Here is a 12,719-nt window from a genome sequence, read left to right as displayed (position 1 = left end):
TAGGCCCAACCCTTCAGGGTTCAGCCCAACCCTTACCCTTCCTGATTGGCCCTGATTTTTTAGGGTCGGGCCGAAGTGAGCCTGACCTTGGCTATAACCCTGGTTTGCCATCAAGGGCCGGGATGACCTTGATTGACCCTGACCCTGACCTTGACCTTGATTTTCCATCAAGGGCTGGGTATACCTTGATTTATTTTATTTATTTATTTTTAAAAAACAAGAGAGATTTTTCTCTTTTTTTTTTAGTAAAAAAAACAAGAGAGATCGATGAGAAGATATATTAAGGGTTTTGAGGTGTTAATGATTCAATGTCAAACAATATCTAAAATTAGGTTAATATCAGGGTCACAAACAAAGTCAACATCAGGGGCAAAAACCAGGGCCGGGTCAAGCCAAAAGCAGGGCCAAAAGTCAGGGTAAAAAATTAGGGTCAGGTTCAGGGTAGGCCAAAGACATCAACCCTTACGCGCCCTGACCCTGACTCAGGGTCAGAAATTTCAAGGTCGGGCCAGGCCTCAGAGCTAAAATTTTTGAGTCGATACTTGTTTGGGATCAGGGTTGGCCGCAATCAGGGCCAAACTTGCACCGCACAACAATGAAATTATTTTCCCGCCTCCACCCTTGCAATCCTGTCCCACCGTGTTCTCTTCAACCCTTGCTCCTCCTCTGCTTCCCTTGCCTCTACTGAGCTATCATCAATCTCCATTCCCTACTTCAATTCCCTGCCCTCCCCGTCACCCCCGCCCTGAACGTTGATTCCTTTCCCTCACTCAGTCCATCTCCCCTCCATCCGAAACCCCACTTAAATATTGGAAAAAGGTTGCTCTCTCAACATGAAAATTCTGTTACTAAATTCTTGTAACTTATCAATCTTCTTGCATAATACTAATTCTTCACTTTTCTATATTTTTATTTTTTATTTTTGGGATGTGTGGGGTGGAGAGCGGGTTACAGATACAAACTAGCACACGGGTAGTATACTGGCTATGAAAGCCAAAACAATTGATCTCCACAAGAGAGAGGAAGGTATGCGGCCTTTGTCCTTTCGAAAGAAGAGGCCTTGATAGATTGGAAGATTGATGGCTACCATAACTACACACAAAATGATTTGCAAGCACCATGTCCCTAAAATGTCAGTTCCAGGACCCATCACCAATCTCTTCATCACTCCAACCAAACTAAATAAGTTGAGCAACGCTACTGTTGTTAGGGTGCTAACCATTGGGGAATTGGTTCCAAACTCCATGATCTCTTGCTCATATCTCTGCATCACATCATCGTCAGCCACCTTAGTTGTGATGGTAAATGCTGACTTAGTAAACCCTAAGATTTTCAGCATTGTTTCTACAATGGCAAAGATGTAAGAACTTGTCCTCCTGTATATCCATATCCTTTCATCATTCCACCAAGCTTGGAGTGAGCCACCAGTCCATAAAAACTCTCCTAAGTTGTATGTGGAGCTGGCAATTATCAAATATGCGAAAGGCAGGAACCATGGGCTTGAAAGCTGAAAGCATAACATTGATTTTTGGTAAGAACAGGAAGAAATAGAGAAATCATGTTCAGCAGGAATGAATAATTCTTTAGTATAAAAAGCACGTATACAGTGCACAAGGTTCCTGCATGTGTAAGGTCGGGGCAAAAACTATTTTTTTTTTTAGATGGGACGAGAACTACAAGGCCCCATAATCAATAAGATGAACTATAAAACTTAGTTTCATATTCCCAAATTAGGCTTTTTAAATTGGATTTTATTGCTTTAAAAAAAAATCTATTATAAAGGAGAGGGTTCTCTCAGAAGAGCAGCATAAGGGATCATACCAATGAAGGGTGTTGAAACTGTTCCGTAAGGGTTGAGATCGTTTCATATGGAGAAGAGGGAGAGAGATACATGGAGGTAGAATATGAAAGTGTACCCTCAGCCAAAGGCTTAGAGAACCTTTTCCCCAATTAATTGAAAGGAGAAAGGTTTCTCATGACCCCAGTTTGGGAAATCGCACTAATGAGAGGGTGGGAGATGGATTTCATTAGAGGCCCATATTATGTCAAAGGAGAGATAATGTCAGTGTGAATCTCACTACTCATTACATGAGGGCATGGGAAGGGACTTACCATAAATCTTTTTAACTAATTAAAAGGAAAGATAACCCTAAACTAGGCCTTGTGCACTGGGTTGCTATATCTCAAAAGGGAAAAAACCCTAGAAAGTAACATGGCCCCTGCATCCATATTGAATGCTTCCACACGTACTCACCTGGTGGTCAAGCGGTCGAAACAACCTCTCCACATTCTCGAGGTAAGGCTGCATAGTACTTGCTCTCTGGACCTCGCACATAAGGGAGCCCCATGAATGGATACACCTTTTTTTTTGTTTTTTTTCTTTTTTAATTGGGGAGACGGTTCCTGAAAGGACATGCACGGGGGAAACTGTCTCCCGAATTAAAATTAGGGAAAAATACACACCATATTTGCACAACTCATGCACCAGTATGGGGGCAATGAAGGAGCGCACATGGGCATAAACAAGGGATGAGTTTTTTGGATTTCATAAAGTGAAGGCGTCATTTCATCACCTTTGTGTTTGGATAAGAGAGAGAGAGAGAGAGAGAGAGTACCTTTGGAAACAGGGGAATGCCTCTAAGGAGACAAATTGAAGGGATGAGGACGTAATATAGTGTTGGAGGGCCGAAAGTAGGCCACATGTTGAAGTAGGCATATGCCATTTGTAGTCCTATCTTAATCCTTCCATGACCTTGCCAGAAGGAACAATTCTTTGAGAATAAAATCTGAAGATGACCTTCAGTCCATCTTTTGTGTTGCAAAAGCATCTGATCCAACGTAACAGGAGCAACACCTAGGAAGGCCTTCTTGGCCGGATCCAAATACACTGATTTCCATCCCCTACATTGAATTGCCAATCCTGTAGTTACATCCTCAATTAGACAACCATACTTCAACCCCATCTGCAACATTTCAAGAACCAATCTGTCATCAGTGGAAGATTACTCAAGTTTATGCATGTTTTGTGTTTGTGTGTGTTTGAGAGAGAGAGAGAGATGACCTCTTTTCCCCATTGAGTGTTCTCATGATCATAGTCGCAATTGGCAAGTCCCTTTGTTCTCTCTAGAAATTTATTCAAAGTTTCTCCTGTAATTCTATCATTCTCTGTTTGCCACTTTCTCTTGTAATCCCCCTCTGTGTATTTCCTCCCACAAAGGGTATCTCTTCTGTGAAAGCATCCAGTTCCAATATAGGGAGCCCCTCCAAAGCCATCCATACCATTCATCTCCACCTTCATAACCAAACATTCCAAAAAAGAAAAAAATTAGACAACTCTCCCATTTGATGAACTACTACTACTACTACTACTTTGATGCTAATACCTACCTGTTCAATCACTCTTAGGGAACTTCCATAGAGATCATTCTTAGTGATATTGTTGAAGCACTGTGGATACTGTACAAAAGCAATCTCATGGCCCTTCTCCTCATCCATGAAAAAACACAGGGCTTCTCTCACTGAATGTAAATTATTTGAGTACATGTCACAGTCCACATTGAGAATAATTGATCCATTACTTATCTTCGAAGACACCCTTATCTGAATTTTGACATGAAAAAGAGTCAAAAGGGTCATGAAATTAATAACACTACATGAGATTAATGAATGTATTTGAGAAGGTTTTCTAGCTACTTGTTAACTCACCAGTGCATTCATAGCTCCAGCTTTGAAGTTATGATGGTATTGGGGTCTCTTCTCACGGGCCATGTATACCAGAGATGGCAATGTTTGTCCTTCCATGTCCACAGCTTTAGGGTCTTTTCCATCGATTAATATCTAAGTGAGATCAAAACTATTAACATATCAGGGTCATCCAATATAAGCAAGGTTTTGATTTCATTGAATTGGATACAAAGGGATGCGTGTTGAAGTGCTGTGTTTCTTTGGATACGATTGGATTTAGCTCCTCTCCAGCAACATGGACGTTTAATCATTTAGCTCTGACCCGTCTAATGGCTGGGACAACTTAGACATGTATCTCAAAACCTACCAACACCTGGGGATGTAGGTCCAAGTGGTCCCAGCCGTTGGATGGGTGAGAGGTAAACTGTTGGCATCGGAGAGAATATTTTTCCCTACGATTGTGGTACAAAGAGGCACCCTAAACCCTAACATTGTTTTGGTGAATAGAATGCTCCCTCATCTCACGTGTGCCTTTTCATCAACTTGGGGGCAATGAGGGACTCACATGAACATAAAAATGAATAACTTTTTACGGTTTCCAAAGAATAAAAGCCAAGCCTTGTCAAATCTAGCAAGAATGTGAGTTTTGACACACTTGTACATCTTTGAATTTAGACAACACTTATCTCTATGCATAAGGAAAATGATTAAAGAAACAAATGCTACTTTATGGAGAGACTTTTGTCTTTTGAAAAGCAGTGAAGTTGAAGCAGCTTCTTTACGATTAAATAATATTTTATTCTTTTAGGGTAACTGTTTTTTTGAGGTTCAGATCATGTCTTGGTATAAGAATCATTTTTGTATGGTGCTTGATCCACACTTAAAATCCACTTAATCTTTCTCTTTTTACAATAGGTTGAGAAATTGAGTAGATTTCAGTTGTGGATTAGGCATCGTACAAGAATAGTTCTCGCACAAGAACCTGATCCAAACTCGTGTTTTCTATTCGAGAACGGTCCCTAAACTCAGATATAGGGGTGTGTACTCCCAAGAGGGGTACAATGGTCATCATGCACCCCCTTCATATGTGACTCATGGTCGTTTTCGAATAAAAAAAATATTCTCATCTAAAATATATATTTCTTTTACAATAAGAAAAAATCTTTTCATTTTAGAAGGGGGAAATTGATAGCTTTACCCCTATGAAATATAAAATACCCATATATATATATTACCTGAAGAACGGTATGATGATCACGTGGACTAGAAAATGAATCCCACTCAAGGAAACCTTTGTGCTCCTTGCGGATTTCTTTTGGAACTAGACCTAGCTCCATCACAGTCTTGATCCGCTTCTCCATCTCTTCGTACAATTTCTACCATTCATAGTTGGAATAAGAAACAATGACAGAACAAGAGATGATAAAGGACATCATGTGGCTGAGCAATATCATATTAATATATAACTCACTTTAACGGAAGAGTATTGTTTGGCCATGTGAGGATGATCATCAAGAGGGTTATGAGAGTTACTGGAGAAAAAAGCTGAAGGGGAAAGAGGCTCCACTTTGAATTGCTTGCAGAATGGAAGCCAATGCTTAGAGAAGCAAGAGGCTTCTACCATTGCGTAGAACGTCAGCTCAGATCCGCCATCGTCCGAAAGATAAACACTAAGCTTCTCTGGCGGATAATCATAGGCCATGACTGATAATACAGTGCTGATCACCATTATTGGTGGCTCTGCACTAGGGTCTGCTGTACATACAAATATGTCCACATTCGGCAATTCTATTTCGTACCTTTTTTATAAAAACAAGAGAGAAAACCTCATATATAACTCTTTTTAGTTACAGTGCTAAGAAATTTTAGGGGTAGTAAGGAGAGGGTGGGTACCTGTGGGAGAGCCTGTCCTTGAAGGTTTTACGATAAATAGGATTCCATCGAAGAGATTGATGGAGGAGCCAGGAAAGTGATAACCAGAGTTCAGCAACAAACATTCCAATCCAAACCCATCTTCCCTGAGCTCCACCTTCTCCTCCACCAGATGGGGCATGGCCCACTCTGTACACCACAACCATACAGATGGCCACAACCATGGACACAGCAAACAATCGACAAGCCACTCGACCCTTGCCCTCATTGGTTTCGAAGAGTGGAAGAGATTCATTCTTTGCAGTCCCCATGACCAACTGCAACTCTCTTCTCTCTCTCTCTCTCTCTCTCTCTCTCTCTCCAAATATATACAAGAAAGTTGGGAGAGCAGATAAGGCCTCCTATAAGAAATATTTTCATACGGAACTGATCTGATCCACACTCGAGAGTTGGCCCCATACCAACAAGAATATTCCTTCTTGGCCTGCACGCGCGCCATGAAAAAACAAATGGATCCATTAAATCCAACAAAATTTTATAATTATTTTATTAGGCACCCACTTAGTATAATGGCCCTCATCACTAAAACAAATCGGCCTCAAAGTCAATGCCGAGAAATATTTGTTACTCATCACACAAGGTCTCCGTGGTCCATATAAGCTGCTTGCCTGCTCCTGCTTAGTTTCCATAGTCCATATAGGCTGGCTCGTCCATAGAGGCAGCTCGATCGCCTGATCCCGCTTGTCGACACATCCCATAGGCCTTCTCCCCCCTTACTGCCTTTTTCATCTTCAAGTGGTTAATTTAAGATCTGAGCTTTAAAAAAAAAAAAAAAAAAAAAGTGATCAATTTTTGACAAATAATAAAGAACCAAATGTCTAAGCATTACATAAGCCACATAATCACTGAGTTGAAGTTGTTGAACTAGCGGTGTCAAAAGGCCATGTTGGGTTGGGTTTTTTAAAATCTAATCCAACCCTAAGGTCACTTAATTCAACCCAAGCCCTGCCCTACCCTGCCCAGTCCTAGGTCGGGTTTAACCCAGTTCAGCCCAGACCAGCCCTAATGGACACTGATTGGGCCAGGCTTAACCCAATTCAGCATAGCCCAATACTATTGGTTACTTGGTTGCTTGATCTTGATGCATTGTAGAGGCCAAAGATCAAAATTTTCACATATATGTAGATTGTGGTAAACAAAGACTTTTTCGTAGACCTTTTTCTATAAGTACCAATTTATAATTAGCATCTTTATATTATTATATACTTAATATACAAGGTTGGGTCGAAACCTCAACCCAAACCCAAGCCCAACCCTTCCTTGGGCCTAAAATTCTCAACCCTATCCCACCCTATGAGCTGAATTCTCAGCCCAGGCCCAGTTCGGACTCAAGGTAGGGTAGGGCGGGTTTGGACTAACGGGGATTCTTTGACACCCCTATGTTGAACCATGAAACTTAGTCTCATATTCTCATATTAGGCTTATTAAAATGGGTTCCATTAATTAGGAGAGGTTTCCTAAACAAGTAGCATAGGGGAGCACACCAATGAGAGATAACGAACTTTTTCCTAAATAAGGGCAAGATTGTTTCATTTGAGGAAGAAAGTGAGATAGAGGTAGAGTGTACTAGTGTACCCTCTTCCAAAGGCTCTAAGAATTTTTTTTTCAATTAATTAAAAGAATAGATCTTTCCCATGACAGCAAAGTGAAATCACACTAATGAGAGAAAGGGAGACAAATTTTAGTAAGTGATCCACATTTTGTTCGAGAAGAGGAAATATCAGTGTAGGCCTCATAGCTCATTAATGAGAGGACATAAAATTACCTCAATTTAAGATCTTTAAAAAAATAAAAAAATAAAAAAACTAAAAACAAAACAAACTCAATCTAAGACAAATAATAAAGAACCAAATGTAAGGAGGATTTTTTTTTTTTTTTTTTTTTTTTGAGTGCATGGCTGTTGTGAAACAAACATTACCTTTTTTTTTGGTAAAAAAACAAATCATTATCTGTAACATCCAAAGTTTGTCAAGTGGCCACAATGGAAACACAATGGATTCCGCATCCAAACATAATGTTTTTCCAATTGTTAGCATTGTGTAATGAAATCCTACATGTTAGCATCTTATTCCCTTTTCAAGTTCGTAACATACCTGACACATTTTGCTGGGATCTCTTGGCCAGAGTGTCATACAATTCTCTCTCTCTCTCTAAAAGATAAAAACGTAGAACAGAGAAGAGACATACCACCCAAGAATTTCAGATTTCAGAATTTCATTGCATCTACTCCCTCTAAACCCCACGACGTCAACATACAAATTCCTTTTATACGTTCTTTCACATTCCACCCATGAAACCAACAATACTCTCCCCAATATCAAATGCCCCCAATTGGACAACTTGTCACCCATGACGCCGATTGGTGAGAAACTGCAAACTGCTTCGTGGGAAGCCTTTCCTCAGATCTTAAATACAACCTGTTAATAAGTAATCTTCAACATAATATTTGAAACATAACATAAAGAAAATGTAGTTTTCTTAAATGTTAATTACCTCGGCTATAATAATAGTTAAGTTCATAGTGGGATCCACTAATTTTACATTAAAAAAACTGTAAAACACTTCCTTTTATTTTACTCTTGCAACTGGGAATCTTACGAACGAATCTAGAACAGAAATAGCTCTCTTTTCTAACAAAAGCACTGGTAGTGATTGAGATAGAAAAAAAGGATAGCTCATTTACACTAAATATAAATTTGAAAGTGTTTGGGGGGGAAGGGGGAGGGGGGGGGGGAGGAGGTAATTGAGTCTTTAATATGATGGTTTAGACCTCAATTGCACCCGATGGTATTATGTCATTACACTTTACCTTTTTTTTTTTTTTTTGTATTAGGAGGAAAATAAAAAAGGTAAAAATATACAATCACACTGGAAAAATCTCAAACACATCAACAGAGAGAAGGGGGACTCCTAGCAAGTCTAACCCACCTTTGATATTGCCATCAGCAGGCTAAATGAACCAAGAGTGACCCTCCTCAAAAGACAAAAACAAGTTATTTAAGACGGAATCTTGGACGATTTAGAGCATTGACTTCAAGCTCCATTAGCCCTTGACATATTTGCATATTTACATACTCTTACCATAGGAAAAATTTATAATTGCATACTGAGATTCTAGTTAATGGGGTACTGCTTATTGTCCGGACAAGGGGGTTTGGGATTTACAGCTACAGATTAGAACATTGGTAGCATACTTACTATTAAAGCAAAAACAAATGATCTAAACAGAAGAGAGGAAGGTATGCAGCCTTTGTCCTTGCGAAAGAAGAGACCTTGGTAGATTGGAAGATTGATGGCAACCACAACCAAACACAAAAGGATTTGCAAGCACCATGTCTCTAAAACTTCAGCAGCATCATGAGCCATGAGCAATCTCTTCATCACTCCAACCAAACTAAATAAGTTGAGCAATGCAACTGTTGTTAGGGTGCTAAACATGGGAGAATTGGCTCCAAACTCCATTATCTCTTGCTCATATCTCTTCATCACATCATCATCAGCCACCTTAGTTGTGATGGCAAATGCTGACTTAGTAAACCCTAATATCATGAGCAATGTTTCTACAATGGCAAAGATGTAGGAACTTGTCCTCCTGTATATCCATATCCTTTCATCATTCCACCAAGCTTGGAGTGAGCCACCAGTCCATAAAAACTCTCCTAAGTTGTATGTGGAACTTGCAATGATCAAATATGCGAAAGGCAGAAACCATGGGGTTGAAATCTGAAAGCAGAACATGCTTTATGGTAAGTACAAGAAGATATAGAGAATTTATGTTCTGTAATAATTTATAATTCTTTAGTTTTTGGACTTGCCATGCTCAGGATTGTCTAAGCATTACGTAGGTCACATAATCATTAAGTTGAACTTATTGAACAATGAAACTTAGTCTCATATTCTCAAATTAGGCTTATTAAATTGGGTTCTATTCATTAGAAGAGGGAGAGATAGAGGTAGAGAGCTAGAGTGTGCTAATGCATCCTCTGCCAAATGCTTAGAGAACTCTTTTTCTAATTAATTAAAAGGGCAGATCTTTTCCACGATACAAAAGTGGGAAATCGCACAAATGAGAGGGTGGGAGGCAAATTTCAGTAAAAAGCCCACAATTTGTCAAAGGAGAGAGAATTTAGTGAGCCCCACGACTCATTAATGAGAGGGCATGGGAATCAACATTGGAAGGGGGTGAAATGATTGCCCCACCCCTGATGAAAGTCAGAAATCTGTCCAACTTGATGCTTCTTCGTACACTCCCCTTGACCCCCACACTGGGACAAGGGTCATGTTATTTTTCAGGTAACCCTCTCCCTAATAAAAATTGTATAAAATCGAAGATTTTGCTTTGATTTAAAAGTGGATCCCAAAAAAACGGAGTACATCAATTTTTATGGAGCAAGTAAAGATTAATTGTGGCATGCTATAATTTGGCTTGTTTACCGTTCTAAATTGAAGGCATATTATTTTGCTGCTACCTGAATTGCAGAAACTTTTTTGCCATTCGGATTTGTAGTAAAAAAAAAAAGGAAAAATTTACTGACCCTTTGGTTCACAGATACGCCCATTATGTTTAGTAAATTTCCAAATGCCCATTCCATTTCTTTGGAGACAGAGAAAGAGAGTACCTTTGGAAACAAGGGAATGCCTTTTAGGAGACAAAGTGAAGGGATGACGTGGCCATATAGTGTTGGAGGGCCATAAGTAGCCCACATGTTGAAGTAGGCATATCCCATTTGAAGTCCTATGTTGATCCTTCTATGACCTTGCCAGAAGGAACAATTCCTTGAGAAAAAAATCTGAAGATGACCTCCAGCCCATCTTTTCTGTTGTACAAGCATCTGATCCAACGTAACAGGAGGAACACCAAGGAAGGCCTTCTTGGTTGGATTGAAATACACTGATTTCCATCCCCTACAATGAATTGCCAAACTTGTAATCATATCCTCAGCTACACAACCATACTTCAACCCCATCTGCAAATCCACATTCAAGGAAGAACCAATCTATCATCTGGTGAAGAGTACTAAGTATGTACATATGTGTGTGTATGTGTGTGTGTGTGAGAGAGAGAGAGAGTGAGAGAGAGAGTTAACCCAAGGGGGTAGCACAGTTGGTGAGCAACGAACTTGATACGAGTCGTAAATTTGGACGTCCTAAGTTCGACTCCCACTAGGCACACCTTGGGCCACTCACACGGAGTGTTTAGTACTCTTCACTGCATTCAGTGAAAGTTGAACAATTCTCATCCAACCCCAATATGACCCGATCCATGCGGTGATGGGGTCAGTATGAGCCCACAGGACTAGTCAGGCTAAAGGCCTGAATACCCGTTGTTAGAAAAAAAAAAAAAAAGTATGAGAGAGAGAGAGAGGACCTCTTTTCCCCATTGAGTGTTCTCATCATAGTCACAATTGGCAAGTCCCTTTATTCTCTCTAGAAATTCATTTGAACTTTCTCCTTCAATTCTTTCATTCTCTGTTTGCCACTCTCTCTTGTAATCCTCCTCTGTGTATTTCCTCCCACACAGGGTGTCTCTCCTGTGAAAGCATCCACTTCCAATATAGGGAGCCCCTCCATTGCCATCCATACCATAGAACTCCACCTACATAACCAAATATTCCAAGAGAATTAGGACAACTGTCCCCATTTGATGAACTACTACCACTACACCATTTGATGAATGTGTACCTACCTCTTGATGTATTCTGAAAGAACTTCCATAGAGATCATTCTTAGTGATATTGTTGAAGCTCTGTGGATACTGTACAAAAGCAATCTCGTGGCCCTTCTCCTCATCCATGAAAAAGCAAAGGGCATCTCTCACTGAATCTAAATTATTTGAGTACATGTCACAGTCCACATTGAGAATAATTGGTCCATTGCTTATCTTCGAAGACACCCTTATCTGTATTTTCATTGACATGAAAAGTAGTAACAAGGGATAATTAAACAAATAATACTACATAATTGAGATTAAATGAGAAATCTATCTAGCATGCAATATTAATGAATGCATTTGAGAAGGGTTTCTACTTGTTTAACTTACCAGTGCATTCATAGCTCCAGCCTTGAAGTTATGATGGTATTGGGGTCTCTTCTCACGGGACATGTATACTAGAGTTGGCAATTGATGTCCTTCCATATCCACAGCATTGAGGTCTTTTCCATCGATTAATATCTAATGGGATCAAAACTAATAACATATCACGGTCATGTATATCGAAAAGCAATAATGCATGCCTTTTTTTGGTAGATGATAATGTTTGCCATGTTGATGCTTTAACTTTTGCTCCCATTGGTCTATGTGTTGGTGCAAGAGTTATGCTCCTAGTCAAAGAATCTTTCATTTTTTATGATTCTTTTTTAGGATAATAAGGCAACTTTTTTTATATGTTTAATACACGGAAGTCATGTTTTTTTCTTTCTTTTTTTTTTTTTCGTATGGATTATTTAATGGAAAAAAAAAAGAAGCCTAAAAGATAATGTGGCCTTAAAACCCCAAGGGGGTAGCCGAGCTGGCAATGGAGCTTCGCTTTAAGAAGCATGTGGTTCTGAGTTCGACTCCTCTTACCTCCTTAGGGCAACTCATATGGGGGTGTTTACTGTTCTTCACTACTTTCAGTGAAAGTTGAATGGTTCTCATTCAACCTCGATATGACCCGATTAGCAAAAAAAAATACTGGGGTAAGTAATGAGGGCAAGGGAGTTTTGGGAATATGATGAGCACATTTATGTGTGAAATCTAGGGTAGTAAAACATGCATTTTACATATTTAGAATGGAGCTACCTTGGGTTTTACTCTCTTTTTGCAGGTTTTATATTTTCAAGGCCTTAAGGACTATCGGGAGCTATATCTTCAATTTTACACGTAAAGAGGTCTTATTTCTTTCCATGGTTGCGAAGAGGACGAAATTCTGAGCAAGATGGACGTGTTCAATTAAAAGTACACATTCGTTTGGTCACCCGTACAAATGATTATTCTTTTTCGGGTCAGAAAAAGAATAATGGATCAGAACTGAACCGAGATGCAGAACCAACCCGTTTGCAATTGTCCCAGAGGTACAAGGAATACTCCAAATGCCAACAAGGATCGATGGACCACATCTTTA

General features: G+C 39.6%; 2 protein-coding genes across 2 annotated transcripts in view; both read right to left on the bottom strand.

Annotated features, from left to right (window-relative positions):
* Positions 1 to 862: 862 nt before the first annotated feature.
* On the bottom strand, positions 863 to 5,879 carry LOC122094033 (cellulose synthase-like protein E6). The gene is made up of 8 exons (XM_042664631.1): positions 5,578 to 5,879; positions 5,156 to 5,483; positions 4,920 to 5,060; positions 3,706 to 3,837; positions 3,388 to 3,600; positions 3,062 to 3,292; positions 2,616 to 2,963; positions 863 to 1,507 (listed from the first exon to the last, which is right to left on the bottom strand). The coding sequence occupies exons 1-8, from the start codon at positions 5,865 to 5,867 to the stop codon at positions 962 to 964; spliced, it is 2,229 nt and encodes a 742-aa protein (XP_042520565.1). The 5' UTR covers positions 5,868 to 5,879; the 3' UTR covers positions 863 to 961.
* A 2,652-nt stretch (positions 5,880 to 8,531) lies between these two features.
* Positions 8,532 to 12,719, bottom strand: part of LOC122094032 (cellulose synthase-like protein E1) — a 6,297-nt gene continuing 2,109 nt past the window's right edge. Inside the window, exons 4-8 of the mRNA XM_042664630.1 lie at positions 11,657 to 11,788; positions 11,303 to 11,515; positions 10,985 to 11,212; positions 10,236 to 10,583; positions 8,532 to 9,339 (exon numbers count right to left, since the gene is read on the bottom strand). Coding sequence (XP_042520564.1) covers positions 8,791 to 9,339; positions 10,236 to 10,583; positions 10,985 to 11,212; positions 11,303 to 11,515; positions 11,657 to 11,788 — 1,470 coding nt within the window. The 3' untranslated portion in view covers positions 8,532 to 8,790. The remainder of the gene's footprint in view (positions 9,340 to 10,235; positions 10,584 to 10,984; positions 11,213 to 11,302; positions 11,516 to 11,656; positions 11,789 to 12,719) is intronic.

Source organism: Macadamia integrifolia, chromosome 11 (genome assembly GCF_013358625.1).
Source record: "Macadamia integrifolia cultivar HAES 741 chromosome 11, SCU_Mint_v3, whole genome shotgun sequence".
NCBI classification, from domain to species: Eukaryota; Viridiplantae; Streptophyta; class Magnoliopsida; order Proteales; family Proteaceae; genus Macadamia; species Macadamia integrifolia.
The sequence above is the reverse complement of the archived record's forward strand: the minus strand, read 5'-3'. Positions and strand labels throughout refer to the sequence as shown.